This window comes from Cynocephalus volans, chromosome 1, assembly GCF_027409185.1.
Source record: "Cynocephalus volans isolate mCynVol1 chromosome 1, mCynVol1.pri, whole genome shotgun sequence".
In the NCBI taxonomy this organism is placed as follows: Eukaryota; Metazoa; Chordata; class Mammalia; order Dermoptera; family Cynocephalidae; genus Cynocephalus; species Cynocephalus volans.
Window position 1 is genome coordinate 60,696,552 of NC_084460.1, and position 18,447 is coordinate 60,714,998.

At 46.2% G+C, this 18,447-nt stretch overlaps 1 protein-coding gene across 1 annotated transcript in view; it reads left to right on the forward strand.

The window, feature by feature from the left end:
• The window catches only part of MYO7B (myosin VIIB), a 70,330-nt gene that overhangs the window by 33,892 nt on the left and 17,991 nt on the right, over window positions 1-18,447 (forward strand). The window contains exons 16-24 of the mRNA XM_063093895.1: window positions 245-397; window positions 910-1,008; window positions 1,731-1,825; window positions 11,688-11,772; window positions 13,069-13,287; window positions 14,566-14,736; window positions 15,655-15,864; window positions 16,022-16,189; window positions 17,754-17,881. Coding sequence (XP_062949965.1) covers window positions 245-397; window positions 910-1,008; window positions 1,731-1,825; window positions 11,688-11,772; window positions 13,069-13,287; window positions 14,566-14,736; window positions 15,655-15,864; window positions 16,022-16,189; window positions 17,754-17,881 — 1,328 coding nt within the window. The remainder of the gene's footprint in view (window positions 1-244; window positions 398-909; window positions 1,009-1,730; window positions 1,826-11,687; window positions 11,773-13,068; window positions 13,288-14,565; window positions 14,737-15,654; window positions 15,865-16,021; window positions 16,190-17,753; window positions 17,882-18,447) is intronic.

Sequence of the window (18,447 nt, forward strand, 5' to 3'; positions counted from 1 at the left end):
GCAGCACTTGCACGTCTTGAGAATGATGGAAGTCTTGTGTTCTTGTGGGTGTCGTAGTTTCTATGTTATCGACTTTTCTCTCCCTGCAAATACTTTAGACTTTTCAGAGACCACTCTCTTCAAAATGTAATTTTGAGCCCATCAAGCCTTGGTGTAGCTCCGCCCGTCCTCGGGGACCGCGGAGTGGGGTCCTGGGCAGGCGGGGAGGCCGGGCGGGCCGAGCTCAGCGCCTGCGTCTCCGCAGCTCTTCGACCGGGCGCTGTGCGTGCGGCAGCTGCGCTGCTCGGGCATGATGGAGACCGTGCGCATCCGCAAGATGGGCTTCCCCGTGCGCTACACGTTCCAGGAGTTCCTGCAGCGGTTCCACGTGCTGCTTCCCGGCGCCCAGCGGACGCAGGTGCGCCTGTCAGCCGGCCTGGGACCACCGCCTCTGGCTCTGGGCACCTCCAGCCCCCAGTTCCGAGGGGGCCCCTCCTTCGCTTCTCTCCTCCAGCCCTCCTCTCTTACTCTCCCAGGGCTGTGAAGGGGAGGATTGGCTCCCGCTGGGGGCTGCATCTGTTTGTTCTAGGAGATGTCAGCAGTTCCACAGCAAACCCTTACCCTGTCCTACACGCAGAATGTCAGCAGGCTGAGCTGGCTGAGAGCTATTGGGGCAGGGAGTCCTTCCTACCCTTCCTCGAACCCTCAGCCATCCTAGTTTGGGCTGGCCTGGGGCCAAGTGTCCAATGGCTGTGCTGGGGCTCCAGACCCCTCAAAGCCTGCCTTCGGGATCCTGGCCCTGAGTGCTCCCCTCTCTCCCCTCACCCCCACCTTGCGGGGTGCCCCCAGGAAACCCTCAAGGAGCCCCCAGCCCCCAGCTGGGGTCTCTGGTCCACCTCGCACTGAGCCACCCTGCTTTCTCCATGGCAGCTGCAAGACAAGTTCCGCCATATGACCCTGCACATCGCAGACAGGTGCCTGGGGACAGACAAAGACTGGAAAATGGGGAAGACCAAAATCTTCCTGAAGGTAAGACCCTGAGGAACCAGCTAGTTGTCAGCCTCCTGGAGCATGAGGGACTGGTCCACTCAGCTCCATACACTCACCCCAGCTGATGCCACTGGGCGCCTGCTCTGGGCATGCCCCCACCCTTGGGGCACCTCTGGTTATATAAAGTCACACTTAGAGGAAAGCAAGACTGGGGAGCACAGGGAAGTCCAGGAGGCTTCTCAGAGAGAGGGCATGCAGGACGAGGATAAGGAGTAGGTGCTTGTAAACCACAGAACCAGAGCACGAGGGAGCTCAGGGCAATCCCCTAGTGTCCCAAGAGCAGGTCACTATCATGCCAGGAGCCATAGCCTGCACGAGGGGCTTTGTCCCACTGGGGAGGCTCAGCCCCTCCAGAGCCCTAGAGTAGCTGGCACTTTGGTGGAAGGATTCAGTGTATTGACACCCCCATGAAGTGACTCATTCTTAGGAGGCTTAGGAGGCTTGTGCAAGCATCACCAGCAATTGAAGGTTGCTAGATTGAATTAGCAGGAAGAAAGAGCTAAAATGGGAAGTTCATGGCTCGGGGTGGACAGTGTATTTGCAGCTCCTTTCTCTGAGCCACACCAGGGTGAATTTGAGGACAACTTCTCCGGCTTGCCCCACTGGGAGACGCTGACCTCTGGAGACAGAGCCTGGCCCCAGGCAAGAGGGTAGGGGGAGGGCAGGCAGCAACTGTGTGATCACCTCTCTCCCATCCCCAGCATCACCAGGACACTCAATTGGAGATACAGAGGAGCCTCGTCCTGGACCAAGCAGCAGTCAACATCCAGAGAGTCCTGAGGGGTTACAAATACAGGTGCCAGCCTCCGCTCCCCCCCCCCCGCCCCACACCCAGCGCTCACCAGCCCATCATGTCCTCTGGGCAGTCCTGCAGACCACAAAACAGGGTCACAAGTTTCTGCTGGTCCTTCCCTGGGGGTAATGGAGGCATATGATCTCTCAAGTCCTCCTGACCAGGGATATTGCAGCCTGAGTTGGCCAGAGAATTCTAATAGGTTCTTAGAATGTGTGGAGAAAACTAAAACCACTCTGTAAATGAGAGATGTGAGCCAAATGATAGTCAGCTCAGCCCTCACCTGCATTACCACGTCCTACTTCAGTCATCTTAGAGAGCGTGTGGGTTTGCGTTGTGAGGTAATTTGATTGTGGAGGGGAGAAATCCCTGAATTTGCCTCAGTTCCCTGGTCCGTAAGAGAGCTCTACGTGAACTTCAGTTTCAGTAAATCTGCAGTGCTGCCTCCTCACCCCACCCTCACCACAGCCAGAGGTTTGCAGCCCCACAGCTTGGCTGCATGATTCCGTGAGCTATCCCCTCTGCTCATCACCAACCGTAGGAAGGGCTGGAAACCCAGCCAGGAGCAAACGGAGAAAGCAGGCAACCCAGGGGAATAGAGAATGTGGGCACTAGCGAGTGGGATCAGGAGGCAGGCGCTGTGGCCCACAGGTTGGAGAGACACCTCTCCTGCTAGGAAGCCAGAGGCCAGCTCGGAGGGCCAAGTCCCAGTGATACTGATCTCAGGACAACAGGCAGCACAGACTGAGCAGTGACGCACCGGACACAATAGATGCACTATTCCCAGCACCTTCAGAGGCGACGCAGGCTGGCCACCCTGACGCTGACACATTTCTAATTAAACTTTTTATTTTGAGATCATTGTAGATTCATGTACAGTTGTAAGAAATAACACAGCGAGATCCCCATGCATTCTTCACCCTGCTTCCCCCGGTGGTAACATCTTGCAAAACTATAGTACATCACAGCCAGGATATTGACATGGGAACAGTCAAGATACAGAACATTCCATCCCCACCAGGACCCCCTGTGCTGTCCTTCTATAGTCACACCCACCTCCCTCCCACCCCCAGCCCTTGCTTAACCTCTGGCAAACACTAATCTGTTCTCCATTTCTATAATTTTGCCATTTCAGAAATGTTATCTAAATAGAATTATACAGCATATAGCCTGTGGGATTGCCTTTTTGTCACTCAACATGTTTCTCTGGAGATTCATTCAGGTTGTTGCATGCATCAACATTTTGTTTCCTTTTGTTACTGAGGAGTGTTGTATAGCATGGATGTACTACAGCTTGTTTAACCATGCACCTGTGGAAGGACATCTGGGCTGTTTCCAGTTTGGGCTTTTACAAATAAAGCTCTGTGAACACTTGTATACAGGTCTTTGTGTGAACTAAGTTGCCATTTCTCTGGGATAAATGTCCAGGAGTGCAATTGCTGGGTCATGTGGTAGTTATATGTTTCATTCTTTAAGAAATCACAAAACTGTTTTCAAGAGTGGCTGTACCTTTTACATTCCCACCAGCCACATATGACTTAGTTTCTCTGCATCCTCACCGGTATTTGATGTTGTTACTATTTTTTAGTTGAGCCTTTGTGATAGGTGTACGGTGATATTTGATTGTGGTTATACTTTACATTTCCTTAAAGGCTAGTGATGTTGATCATCTTTTCATGTGCTTTTTTGCCATATGTACATACCCCATATGTACATACCCCATATGTACGTACCCCATGTGTACGTACCCCATGTGTACGTACCCCATGTGTACGTACCCCATGTGTACGTACCCCATATGTACATAACCTCTTTGAAATGTCTGTGCGTATTACTTGCCCATTTTCTAATTGGATTCTTTGTTGAGTTTTGAGATGTTTATATATTATAGATAGTAGTCCTTTGTCAGCTGTGTGGCTTGCAAATATTTTCTCTCAGTCTTTAGTTTGTCTTTTCATCCTCTTTTTTTTTGTCTTAACTTCTCAATATACATTGTAGTTGATTTTCATGTCCCTTTACCCGCTCCTCTTCCCCTCCTCCCCCCACCATCTTTTCATCCTTTTAAGAGGGTCTTTGCAGAGCAAAAGTTTTTAATTTTAATAAAGTCTAATTGCCAAATTTCCCTTTTATTGATCATGTTTTTGGTGTCAAGTGTAAGAATTCTTTACCTGAAGATTTTCCCCTGTGTTGTTCTAAAAGTTTATAGTTTTATATTTTACATTTAGGTCCATGATCTATTTTTATTTAGAGTTAATTTTTGTATAAGTTGTGAGACTTAGTCTTTGTAAGTTTTTTTCCTGTGGATTTTGCTTCAGCATCATTCATTGAAAATTCCATTCTTCCTTCAATTAACTGCTTTACATTTTTGTCAAGAATGAGTTGGGCATATTTGTATGAGTCTATTTCTGGGTTCTCTATTTTCTTCTGTTGATTTATTTGTCTATCCCTCCACAATGCCATAGCGTGTTGTTTACTGTCATTATATAATGTCTTGAAGCTGCGTAGACTGATTTCTCACACTCTTCTTTTTCAAAATTGTTCTAGCTATTCTAGTTTCTGTGCATTTCCATTTAAATTTTATTTATTTATTTTATTTTTATTTTTTAAAAGATGACCGGTAAGGGGATCTTAACCCTCGACTTGGTGTTGTCAGCACCACGCTCTCCCAAGTGAGCTAACCGGCCATCCCTACATAGGGATCCGAACCCGTGGCCTTGGTGATACCAGCACCACACTCTCCCAAGTGAGCCACGGGCCAGCCCTCCATTTTAATTTTAGAATGATCTTGTTGGACTGGCCAGTTAGCTCACTTGGTTAGAGCATGGTGCTGATAACAGCAAAATCCAGGATTTAATCCCTGTACTGTCCAGCCACACACACACACACACACACACAAATTGGGAATGGTCTTATCTATATCTACAAAAAAATCTTTCTGGCATTTTTTATAGCAATTATGCTGTATTGCGTTTTGGGGAAAATTGACATCTTTACTATGTTGAGTCTTCCAATCTGTGAACACAATATCTCACTCCATTTATTTAGATCATTTTCAACTTTATTCATCCGTGTTGAGTAGTTTTAGCATACAGGTCTTGTACATGTTTGGCTAGATTTACACTTAAGTATTTTTTGAGGGGTTATAAATGGTACTGTACTTTTAATTTAAACATCTATATGGTCATTACTAGTATATAGAAATAAGATTGATTCTTGTGTGTTGATTTTGTATCCTGCAACCTTGCTGAACTCACTTTTTATAGATTTCTTGGAAATTTCTATTTAGATAACATGTCATTTGCAAATAGGAATATTTTATTTCTTTCTATCCAGTCTGTTTGTCTTTTATTTCCTTTTCTTGCTTTATTGCGCTGGCCAGAACTTCCGGTATTATTAGTGATGAGAGTAGGCATTTTTGCTTTGTTCTATATCTTACTGGGAAGCATTCAGTCTCTAACCATTAAGTATAATGTTAGCTGTGAGTTTTTTGTAGATACTCTTTCTCAAGTTGAGTAACCTTCTTGTATTTATAGTTTTCTGGGAGTTTTTATCATGAATGGGTGTTGAATTTTGTCAGTTTTTTTCTGCATCAGTTGATAACGATTGTGCAATTTTTCTTCTTTAGCCTTTTAACTTGGTGGATTACAAAGATAGATTTTTTTAAATATGGAACCAGCCTTGCATCCTGTAGTAAACCCCACTTGGTCATAGTGTGTAATTCCTTTTTATGTTGTTGAATGCTATTTGCTAATGTTTTGTTAAGTATTTTTACATCAATATTCATGAGGTCTGAAGTTTTTTTTAGTTGTATTATCTTTGTCTGGCTTCATCAGAGTAACATTATCTTCATAAAATGAATTAGGAAATGTTTCCTCCTCTTCTATCTTCTGGAAGAGTTTGTGTGGAATTGGTGTGAATTCTTCTTTAAGTGTTTGGTAGAATTTTCCAGCAAAACCAGATTTTGTTATGTTGATTTTTAAATTATAAACTCAAATTCCTTAATAGTTATAGGACAATTCAAATTTTCTATCTCACACACTCTGGTTTCTCTTCAGATCGTATAAATCTTTTGCCTTTTAAATTTTCTATCTCACGTTGAGTGAGTTGTGGTAATTTGTGCTTTTTGAGGAATTGGTCCATTTTATCTAAGTTGTCAAATAAATGTGTGTGTAGAGTTGTTCGTAGTTTTCCCTTATTATCCTTTAGATGTCTGCAGTGTCTATAATGACATCCCCCATTTCATGCCTCATATTGGCAATTTGTGTCTTCTCTCTCTTTTTTTTCCTTCGTCAGTCTTGCTAGGCTTGTCAATCTAATTGATCTTTTGAAAGAACCACCTTTTGGTTTCATTTATTTTTCTGTTTTTTGTTTTGTTTTGTTTTAATTTCATTGATTTCTTCTCTTTTTAATTGTTTCCTTTCTTCTTACAACTTTGGGTATATTTTGCTCTTCTTTTCCTAGATTCTTGAAGTGGGAGATTAGATTATTAATTCAAGGATTTTCCTCTTTTCTGATGGAAAGTGATAAAAATCTCCCTCTTAGCACTGCTTTAGTGGTGTTTCACAAATTTCAATACATTATATTTTCTCTTTTATTCAGATTATTTTTTAATTTTTTCTTGAGATTTCCTCCTTGGCCCATGGATTATTTAGAAGTTTATTGTTTAGTTTCCAAGTGTTTGGAGATTTTCCTGTTATCTTTCTGTTATTGATTTCTAGTTTGATTCCACTGTGGTCAGAAACACTCTGTAGGAGTTAAATTATATTAAATATGTTTAGATCTCCTTTATGGCCTAAGATATGATCTATCTTGGTATGTGTTCTAAGGGTACTTGAAAAGAACATATACAGTCTGTGAAATGGTGATACATTCTGTGAAATGCGTTAGGTCATTTTGTTGTTATGTGTACAACATAGAGTATACTTACACAAACCTAGATGGTATAGCCTACTACACACCTAGGTTACATGATGTAGCCTATTGTAAAAACTGGTACAGCATACTACTGTACTGAATATTGTAGACAAGATAACACAGTGGTATTTGTGTTTCTAAACATATCTAAATGTAGAAAAGGTACAGTAAAAACACAGTATTATAATCTATGGGAACACTATTGTACATGTGGTCTGTCAGTGACTAAAACATCATTATGTGGCACATGACTATATTCTGCTGTTGGGAGTGTTCTGAAATGTCAGTTAGATCTTATTGGTTGATAGTGGTGTTGAATTCTATACTCTTGCTGATTTTCTAATTGTTCTATCAATTGTTGAGAGTGGTGTTGATGTCTCCAATTATTTAAACTATAAATGATTATAGATTTGCCTTTTTCATTTAATTCTATCAGGTTTTGCTTCACATATTTTGCAGCTATGGTTTTTGTGCATATACATTTAGGGTTGCTATGTTTTCTTGGTGGATTTACTTTATATCATCATGTAATGTCTGTCTCTATCTCTGATTATTTTCTTTGCTCTGAAGTCCACTTCATCTGATATTGATATAGCCACTCCTGTTTTATTTTGATTACTGTCTCCATGATATATAATTTCCATTCTTTTTTTTTTAACCTTCCTATCACCATATTTTAAGTGAGTTTCTCACAGACAGTATGTAATTTGGTCATGTTTTTTAATCTATTCTGCCAATCCCTGTCTTTTAATTGGTATATTTAGGTCTTATACATTTAATATAATTACTCATATGCTAGAGCTTGAGTCTGCTATTTTATTTTTTGTTTTCTGTTTGTTCTCTCTGTTTTTTACTTCTCTGTTTTCTTTTTTCTGCCTTTCTGTAGGTTACTTAAACATTTTTTAGAATTCCATTTCGTCTGTTACAGTGTATATCTTTTTATAGCTTATTAAGTGATTGCTTTAGGTATTACCATACACACACACACACACACACACACACACACACACACACACACACACACACACATTTTTTTGCAGCTTGCCAATACAGGGATCAAACCCTGGATCTTGGTGTTTTCAGTACCATGCTCTAACCAACTGAGCTGATCAGCTAGCCCTGCTGTATCTATCTATGCATACATACATACACGTGTATATGTATATATATATGTACAAGGATACTTCAAAAAGTTTGTGGAAAAATGAATTAAAAGATAATGCAAGTGTTTCCATGAGCTTGTTGAAGACCCCTTGTATATATAGCCTACTGGTGTCATCATTTTACCACTTTGAGTAAAGTATAGAAACTTTATCTGCCTTTATGTCCTTTTATCTTCTCCCATTTGTAATATAACTTTCTCACATATTTCCTCTACATAGTTAGAACTATATCAGAGTTACAAATTTTGCCTCAATAGAGGCAAAATTAGAAAACTCAAGAGGAGAGGAAAGCCTGTTGTATTGGCCCATATTATTGCTTGCAATTTCTTTCTTTTTTTTTTGTCATTTTTGTGACCAGCCGCACCATGCTCAGCCAGTGAGCGCACCAGCCATCCTTATATAGGATCCGAACCTGTGGCAGGAGCACTGCTGCGCTCCCAGCGCCACACTCTCCCGAGTGCACCATGGGGTCGGCCCTGCAATTTCTTTCATTCTTCCTGACATTCCAAGGTTTCTTCTTTTATAATTTCCTTTCTGTTTATAGAACTTCCTTTAGCCATTCTTTCAGGGTAGGTCTACTGCCAGTTCTCTTAGTTTTCTAAGTTTTTCTTCATCTGAGAATGTCTTGATTTACCCCTTTATTCCTGAGGGATATTTCACTAGATACAGAATTCTAGGTTGACAGTTCTTTTCTTTCAGCTCTTGGAAAATGTTGTGCCACTTCTTTTGCCTCCATGATTTTTGATAAGTATGATGTAATTTGAATTGTTTTTCCCCTATGGGTGATGTGTTATTTTTCTTATTGCTTTCAAGATTTTTTTTTTTTTTGCCTTTGGTTTTCAGCAGTTTGGCTGTGATGTGTCTTGATGTGGGTTTATTTGGATATATATTGTATTGAGTTTGCTCAGCTTCTTGAATCTCTTTTATGTCTCATGCCAAATTTATAAGCTTTTCAGTTATTATTTCTTCAATTAATTTTTTATTTTTATTTTATTTTATTATTTTTTGTCTTTTTTGTGACTGGCCGTACCACGCTCAGTGAGCGCACTGGCCATCCCTATATAGGATCCGAACCCGCGGCGGGAGTGCTGCTGCCTCCCAGCGCCACACTCTCCCGAGTGCGCCATGGGGTCTTCAATTAATTTTTTAGCACTGCCTCTTTTTCCTTTCCTTCCAGGACTCTGATGACACAAATATTAGATCTTTTGTTATAGTCACACTGGTCCCTGAGGTCGTTCATTTTCTTTGTCTGTTTTCTCTTTCTTTTTTTTTTTCAGGTTAGGGAATTTCTACCATCCTGTCTTCCATGCACTGGTTCTTTCCTCTGTTCTCTCCATTCTGTTACTGAGCCTATCCATTGAGTGTTTTTATGTTTTTCTTCAGTTATTGTGTTTTTCAGTTCTAAAATTTCATTTGGTTCTACTTTCTATCTTTCTTTTCTGAGACTTTCTGTTTTCTCATTTGTTTCAGGTGTGTCACAATTGCTCATTGAAGCATTTTTTATGATGGCTAACATCTCTGTCATCTTAGTGTAGGCATCTGTGGTAATAGTCTTTTCTCATTTGAGTTGACATTTTCTTGGTTCTTAGTATGATATGTGATTATATTGAAACATCAACATTTTGGGTATTGTGAGAACTGAAGTCTTTGTTTAAACATTCTGCTTTAGCTGGCTTCCTCTGACACCACTCTGGCAGGGGGAGGTGGAGGTACCACCTTTTTACTCTCATATGTGGGTAAAAGTCCAAGTTCTCCACATGGCCTCTGTTGATTCTGAAGGAAAGTACAAGTTCCTTCTTACTGCTGACTCAAGATGGGAATTCTGGCTTCCCAGCAGGCTTCCACTGATACCACCCTGGCTTGGAGTGCCACGAGTGCCTTGTTAGTACCCCCCACATGGCCTCTTCTGACACCATGGGGGAAGGGGTGTCCTTCCTACTGCAGGGGGAGGGTAGAAGGCCTGACTCTCCACTAGGTCTCCTGGGACACCACCCCAGCATGGAGAGGAAGGGTGCCTCATACTGCCAGGTGGGGGTGGAAGTCCAGGATTCTCCAGTGGTCTCTACTGACTCTGTGAGGGATGAGCTTATCCCCCATCAGGGATGAAAGTTCTGGCTTCCTACTCATCCTTCTCTGACACAACCTTGGTGGGGCAGGCACCTTGTTACAGGCTGGCAAGGTGAAAGTCCAAGCTCCCCACTTGGCATTTTCTGGTGTATGTAGAGGTGAGACTGCAGTTGTTTGTGTGGTGTTTTGCTGGAGTAAGTGGTTATTATCTAAAAAGTTTTCTGTCTTGGGCCGGCCCCATGGCTCACTTGGGAGAGTGTGGTGCTGGTAGCACCGAGGCCGTGGGTTCAGATCCTATATAGGGATGGCCTGTGCGCTCACTGGCTGAGCGTTGTGTAGACAACACCATGCCAAGGGTTGCAATCCCCTTACCGGTCAAAATTTTAAAAAAAGTTTTCTGTCTTGCTAAGTTGCCCCTTTTCTGATCCTTCGGGTAGAAAGAGAAGGCTTTTCTTAGGGCTTTTTTTGGTCTGTGCCGATTGACATTTCTGGATTGCTGACTTCTTCAGCTTGTAGTCCAGTTTATATGAGGCAAAAAGGAAACCTGGAGAAGTTATCACCATGTCATTTCTTGGGTCCTGACATTCCTAGTCAGTCTGCTTTTTTCTCTCTGCCTTTCAGAATCTTCTTATGTTTGCTTTTTATGATGTGTATGGTCTTAGTTGTGCTTAGCGGGAGAAATGGGGAAAAGTGTGCCCACTCCATCTTCTTGGGAGTGATCACCACTAATATTTAACCATGTTCTGCCTATTTTAGCCAATGCAATTAGACAAGAAAATTAAAGAAAAAATAGAAATTACAGTTTCTCAACCTCAGCACTATGGACATTTTAGACTGGATAATTTTTTGTTGTGGAGACAGTCCTGTTCATTGGAGGATATTTAGCAGAATCCCTGGCCTATACTCACCAGATGCCAGTAACACCCTCCCCTATTCCCCCTTCTGTCATGACAACCAGAATGTGTCTAGACCTTGCCAAATGCGCCCTGGAGGACAATCACCTCCAGTTAGGAACTACTAGTATAGATATTGGAAAGGAGATAGAAATCTTTATTTTTAGGTGATTCAATTGTTTACTTTGGTTGCCTATTAGAATCCTGGAGAGTTGTGTGTGTGTGTGTTTGTGTGTGCATTCTAGACCCATCAGCAAAGGTTATGATTTAATTGGACTGGGTGGGACCCAGACATCAATAAATATTAAAGTTTTCCAGATTATCTTAATATGGTTGAGATCTACTGTTTTAAACATAAGAAAATTCTCTGAAAAATTATTAGAAGTGATAAGAAAACTTAGTTAAATGTGAGATAAAAGGTATGTCTACATGCCCCAAGCTTGCCTGAGGATATCTCCACCTCCCCAGAGCCTGGTTTTCAGGTTCTCCTCTCTATGTCCAGCCCTGAGCTAGTGGCCAGAGGAAGGGGGTCTGGCAAGAAAAAAATAGTTGGTCATGGGTTTTATCCCATCATAGATCTTCGGTGGGGAGGGGACAAGAAAGAATTTCCTGATTACTTTAAAAACTAGACACAAATTTGCATTGATTTTATGTTCCTGACCTACCTGTGGTCTTTTGGTCTATAAAGGTTTCTGAGAAAGTATTGTATGAATTAATTTTCCCTACGATTTTGTTATCCCTCTTTTCCTTTCACAAGGAGTTTTTCCTTTCAAAGGCTTTAAAGTGTTTGGGATTGTTACACACCTCTTGCTTGCATTTCCCCTTTAGAAAGGCGTTCCTGAGGCAGAGGCGGGCTGCCGTGACCCTCCAGGCCTGGTGGAGAGGCTACTGCAATAGGAAGAATTTCAAATTGGTGAGAGAGCTCGCATGGGTGGCTGGGCCTGCGGAAGCAGCGGATAACTGTCTGACAAAAGACACATTTTTTTCAGTTTCTTTCTCTGAATGAGACATCTCAGGCAGGATCAAACCACTAACAGACGTGACATACAGATTTAGAATAATCAGATCTCAGCACTCCGCACACTCTCGTCTTGGCATAGTCTCAGGCCTCATGGTTTGTGGACTTCAAAATGTTCTCCTGCAAAATTCTGAGCATCTCCAGAGCTGGACTGAGGTGTCCTGCTCTGAAATGAGTTAATGACGGTCTTTTTCCAACTTGCAGGTAACAAAAGAAGTAAATGGATTGATTATTCTGTTTCAAGCACTCCTTTCTAATTTTTCTTTTAGCTGCAGGCACTTGCTAGTGAATATCTGCTCAACAGATGAACAGAGCAGCTCTGGCCATGCCCTGTTGGGCCTCACTTGATCACTTGCCTTTGTGGTGGATGTGGCTGTGGTTGTGACATAAAATGGTCACATCAGCAAAACTGGCCCCAGGCCTGTCTGTATTCCATGCTCACAAGGGCATAATAGTAGCTGACAAATAAGGGCACCTGGAGCCTATTGCTTTGCGTGTATCATTTTAATACTAAACCAACCCTATAAGTCAAGGAACTGAGATATGAAAGGGTTAAGTAGTTTCCCCAACAACATGCAGTTAGTAAGCAGTAGAGCAGGAGTTTGGGTGCTGATCTGTGTGACTTCCAAGCCCTTAAGCTGACACCTTGTTGGTCTTTGAGAAGCCAACGAGGATCAGCCCGGGGACTCAGGGATTGCTGTAGCCCTGGGGAAGTTTGCAGCATACAAGTGGGTGTGTATGCATTTCTTATTTCCCTTTCATTTTAAAACTCCCCTGAGAGACTAGCCTGATGGAGCTGGCCACAGTCCTGCACACAGGTGTACTAGCCTCCCACAAGTTGGCTGGACTAGGTTGGCAGGTGTGAAAAGCAAAGCCTCTGGAATCCAATCACTCATGTCCAATCCGAATCAATTATTTCTGTCCATAGCCCCCAGGAGGCCACTTTATTATTTATGCTATTATGCAAATGCATATTTAGCACTTATTTGCCTGTCAGGCTCTGTTCTAAGTACTTTACATGTAATAACTCAATGTGCTCGTGCTCATAGGTATATACAATTTTAGCACCAGCCCATTACCAAAAAGCAGGTGACTGTACAGCTAATTTGCAAAGTCTCTTGGGGAATGCCCCTCTCCGTTCCCTCAGGAAGGCCTTTTCGCCATAAGCCCACCTTCCTCTTGATTCCACAGATCCTCATGGGCTTTGAGCGTCTGCAGGCTATTGCCCGGAGCCGCTGGCTGGCGAGGCAGTACCAGGCCACGTGGCAGAGGATGGTCCAGCTGCAGGCCCTCTGTAGAGGCTACCTGGTGCGCCAGCAAGTCCAGGCCAAGAGGAGGGCAGTGGTGGTCATCCAAGCACACGCCAGGGGCATGGCTGCCCGGCAGAGCTTCCAGCGGCAGAAAGCCAGTGTAGGTGATCACCCAGCAGGTGGGGCTGGTGGGGCAGGCTGGGGCCCAAGAGGATGAGGGCAGGTGGGAAGAGTGAGCAGCAACATAGAGTTCTCATTAGAAGCCCCTTTGGAAAGTCCCCACCCTCAAGCCAAGATGTTAAAATCTGTTCCAGTTATTCAAGAACACAGCAAGAATTCAGGAGGCAAATTTGGAGGTGCCTCCTGGACTGAAATTTAGATACCACAAGAGACACGCCTTTCCTCTCCCTGTCCAAAGGCAGTCCTGCGGTGACCCATCATGCCATCTGGGAAGCCTTGGCCACCAGCCGGGAGCTCGCAAGGTGTAGCATGGGCGAGGCATCAGATCAGCAAGACCGCGTTATACCTGGAACCTGGAAGTCAAGACCCTTGGTCCCTTCCCTTTAGCCTTGGGGATGGTTTCTGGGCAAGGATGGTTGGTCCTTCAAAAGGCACAGGAAATCTGCGCCAGATTAGCTATAGGAGGCCACCATTCCATGGTGGAGAGCAAAGGCTTTGGTTACTGGGCTGTCCACGACAGCTCAGGGGACAGAGAAATGCCAAGGGGAGCCATCTGGGAGGCTGGGAGAATAAGGAGCAGGGTTAGCACCTGCATTTTGTAGGCCCACCTCTGCATGATCCCATTTCCTCTGTAGGCTACCTAGACCCAACCTCCTTCTCCTCACTTGGCTCATTTGGAAGTTGTGATAAGGCCAGAGGCCAGGATGATGCTTACCTCTGCTCCACTGATGAAAGTTGGGTCTGTGGAGCAAACTACTAGTACAGTGAACAGAGCAAGTGAGAGGACAGACACATCAGCAGTGTGCTTTTGCCCCCGAGTGACACCAGCCTGGCTGCAAAGCAGTCTGACCTGTGCATTAGTTCGTTCAGGCCCCAGGGACCTCTCCTGGTGGAACCTTGATGCCCTTTGAATGAAAGAAGTGGGTGGGCTTGAGCAGTGGTTTTACGGCTGGGTTCTGAGGTCCTGGAGTTTGAGGTGGTGCCTCAGGGACCATGTGAGGGTAGGGACGAGGCAAAAACCTCTCCTATCCAGGCCTCTGATTGTCTCTGGGAAGGAAAAGCCCTGGCTGGTTGATTGCTAGTCAGCCGACGTTTTAAAATCTTTTATGTTAGCACAAAATATGTTGATCTGGATAAGTGCTGGCAAGACAAGGTTTACTTGGCTTCTGTGAGGTGCTTGCCCTGTGAGGGTAGGCAGAGCTGGGCCCTCTGAGCCCAGCTGGGCCTGTGATAACCTTCCCTTGTGGGATGTGTGCAGGGACTGCTGGTCACCCCAGCCGAAGAGCCGAAGAGCCAAAGCACCCTCCCCACCAAGAAGCGCAAGTCCATCTACGACACCATCACCGACACAGAGCTGGTAGAGAAGGTGTTCGGCTTCCTCCCTGCCATGATTATGGGGCAGGAGGGCCAGACCTCGCCGGGCTTCAAGGTAAGACAAGCCTGTTGTTCTCAGTCTAGCCCCAGGAGGGGATGGAAGCACCTGCCCAGTCCCTGACCTCAGCCAAACTCTAGGCTCCTTGAGAAGCTGAGACAGCTGGGGGAGCCGTTGGAGCAGGTGGCCATGGTGTGCTGCAGCCCTGGGTGGTCATGCAAGAAGGGGAGCAAGCATGGGTTTCTGTGGTCAAGCCCTTTTGAGTCAAGCAGGTTTCTCAGCTGCAAGACTTCCCAGAGCCTTTACTATGTGAATGGTACTGGGCTCTCAGTCATGCAGCATCCCCTGCATATATTTGACTCCCCAGCCCCCAGAGCACCTTGGAGGCTGCTCTTCTGCAGAATGTGACTGGAGAAACTGAGGTCGAGGACAATGAATGCAGCAGAAGGGTGGGGTGTCTGAGGGTAGTGGTGCAAGGAAAGGGGAGTGGCCAGGAACAGCAGTGTCCCCAGGGTGGTCCTGCCATAGACCCCCACTGCACCCTGCTCTGGGCCCTGAGACTTGGTGACCTAGGTTCCCTGCCCCTCACCATGCTCATGGCCTCAGGCCCCCTCTGCCCCTTCACCCTGTGCAGTAGGGGTGGCTAGGACCACCTCCTCCAGAGGAACACTGCCCCCTGCTCTGTGGGGAGTATGGCATGGGGGAAGTGTAGAGACCCCACAACTGCAGAACAGGGGACTCAAGGTCACGCTGCCAGATAGCCAGCACATGGCAGCCCACCTGAGTGTGGGGGGAGGGAAAGGTGTCCAACACAGGGGGAGTGGACACATGCCACTGCACCTGGTGGACACCTGGGCAGACCCTTCTTGAGCTCTCTGGCCTTCAGAGAGGCTCACATCACTGGTGGCTAGCTGACAGGTTGGCTATTATCTGAAAGGGCTGCTGACCAATGTCCCTCCCTCTGCTGGCCCCCAGGATATGGAAGCAAAGACCCAGAAGCTGCCTGAGGTTGACCTGGACACAGTCCCCATGGTGGAAGAGCCAGAGGAGGACATGGATGACCTGGCTGAGTACACCTTCCCCAAGTTTGCTGCAACTTACTTCCAGAAATCGGCCAGCCACACACACATCCAGCGACCCCTGCGATACCCATTGCTCTACCACGAGGACGATGCTGACTGCGCGGTACCCAGTGGTTCTCTGATTTCCAGGGGCTCAGGCCTCCCCCCCAGAGCCTGAAGTCTAAGCTGTGGTTCAGAGGGAAGAAGGAAGGGTTGGGGTCACTGTGGGTCCCAGTGTTGGGAGCTGGGTTCCAGCCAGGCCGTGCGTCTCATTTCTCCAGTCCTCCCTGGCCGTATGGAACATCATCCTGAGGTTCATGGGTGACCTTCCAGAGCCAGTGCTCTATGCCAAAAACAGCCTGCATGGCAGCTCAGTGATGCAGCAGCTCCGCGACATGCTGGGCAGGGAGAGCGGCGCCCAACGTCCACAGCACGGTGAGGCTGCACAGGTGAGTGGTGCATGGGCAGCAGGGAGGGGAGGCTGGATGGGAAGGGGAGACAAGACCTGAAGCCCTTTCATTGGCATTACCTGCTGAACCCAGCTCCCAAGCCTGGGCACCCGAGCATTTTCAGTCTTTTTTGTTGTTGTTGTTGTTAGCTGGCCATTATGGGGATCCAAATCCTTGACCTTGGTGCACTCTAACCAACTGAGCTAACCGGCCAGCACATGTTTATTATCTCACACAGTCTCTGAGGATCAGGAGCAGCTTAGTTGATTAGTTCTGGTTTAGGGTTTCTCATGAGGTTGCTGTCAAGTGGACCCAGGGCTGGAGGGTCCACTCCCAGGATGGCTCACTCACAGGGCTGTTGGCAGGAGGCCTCAGTTCTTTGCTACATGGGCCTCTCCACAGAGCTGCCTGAGCATCTGCACAACATGGCTTCCCCCAGGATGAGTGACCCCAGAAGGAAGATGCCATGGCTCATCTTGGAAGTCACATATCACTGTGGGAGGTCACCTTGGATGCCGGCAGCCACTCAGGGAAGGGACTCTGGGAGGTGGCCCAGCCACCCTGCACCTCTGGAGGGTGGAAGCAGGACTGGCTTCCCAGAGGTCAGATCTGAGGTTTTCCTTATGGCACGTTAAGTGCAGGAGGTCCCACCATGTGCCCCACTCACAGAGCAGCAGGCAGGCCCCACCACCCTCACGGAACTTGCCAGCTAATGTGTCTCAAGTTCAGTCCCTGTGTGGCAAGCTAGCGTTTCTCCAGCCAAAGCTGGTGCCTGGCCCTGGACACAGGCTGATCCCAATCCAAGCCCAGTCCTACACTTAGCTCTAATTTTGGCAGCAAATTCTTCCTATGACACCATCATGACAAGGTGCAGCCTCTGCCTAGGTAGACCAGCAGACCCTAAAGGCTGGGGTCAAGCCCCTCCCTGCTCAGCCCCAGCCTGGCAGCCTGGGCTCCCCTGATCCTCTGCAGACCTCCACGTGCAGTGGGCAGAGCATCCTCTGATTCATCCACCAAATTTTTCCTGAGAATGACCATGGCTTGGGGCTGTCCTGTGCACCCAGGCTCAGACCCAGCTCCGCCTCCGACGGCTTTCCTGAGGAGGGGCACAAGCTTTGGTAACTGGCTGGACAGATTTTGTCTCGTCTCTTGCCTTGCATGAGCCTATTTCCTCATCTGGAAGTGAGGATGACGATGCGCACCTGCAAGAGTATAAAGCGAGGCCAAGACAAGGCACTGCACGTGGCTTTGTAAATTGGGCCAGGAAGTGGCTGGGTGAGAGGGACATTTGCCCACCCTAGGTGGCTGTAGGGTCAGCATCATCAAAGTACTGCCCAGGCTCACCTTCCCTCAGGAACTGTCTCCTTCCACAGAGGCCCAGCCACAGGGACAGAGTGACCAAGGAGATCTCCTCCATGAAGCTGAAGCGGTCCTCCTGGATCACAGGCCAGGTGAGCCCAAGGCAAGGGGACCTCAGTCTGGCCAGGATTCCAGGCTTTCACTTTTCCTCCCTGACAAATGGGGAGAATCACAGCTATCCTGACGGTCGTCTTTGGGCTTCAAGGTCGCCAGCCAGCTGAACATCGGAGAGGAGGCCTTCGAGTCTGATGGCGCCATCTCAGACCGCCCCATGTCCAACTTGGAGAAGGTGCACTTCATTGTGGGCTGTGCCATCCTGCGGCCCACGCTCAGGTCAGTCCCCACTCGCCCCTCACCCTGTTCACAGCTTCAGATCCCCTTGCTGGCTTCCAGCCTGTGGCCCCAACACACCTCCTCTCCTCCCAGCTTCCTGTCCTGGGGCCTGCAGGCTGGGTCTTAGTACCGCAGATGTTAGGGCCAGCAAGGGCTCTTCATTTGCTCTGCGTTAAGAAAATCCATGGGTAAAACCCAGTTTTAGGAAAACAGACTCATCATGGGTTGGACATTCATTTTAGAGCAGGCTCAGTGCCAGCACCCTGTAAATGAGCAAGTCCCTCATTCGTATTATGTGTATTTTGCTTCATATACAATTTGCTTTATAGGAATTGGGTTTTCATACAAATTACAAGAAACATGTATATTGCTTTAAGGGACAGACTACTGTATTTTAGGGATTCAATTACTTTAATATTTTTAACCAGATTTTGGAAGTTGTTGGTCATTATTCCTTCAAATATTTTTTCTATCCCATTCTCTTTCTCTTTTCCTTCACACTCTAATTAAACCTATGCATGTGTTTTGTATATTGTCTCTCAGGTTCCTGGGGTCTGCTCATCTTT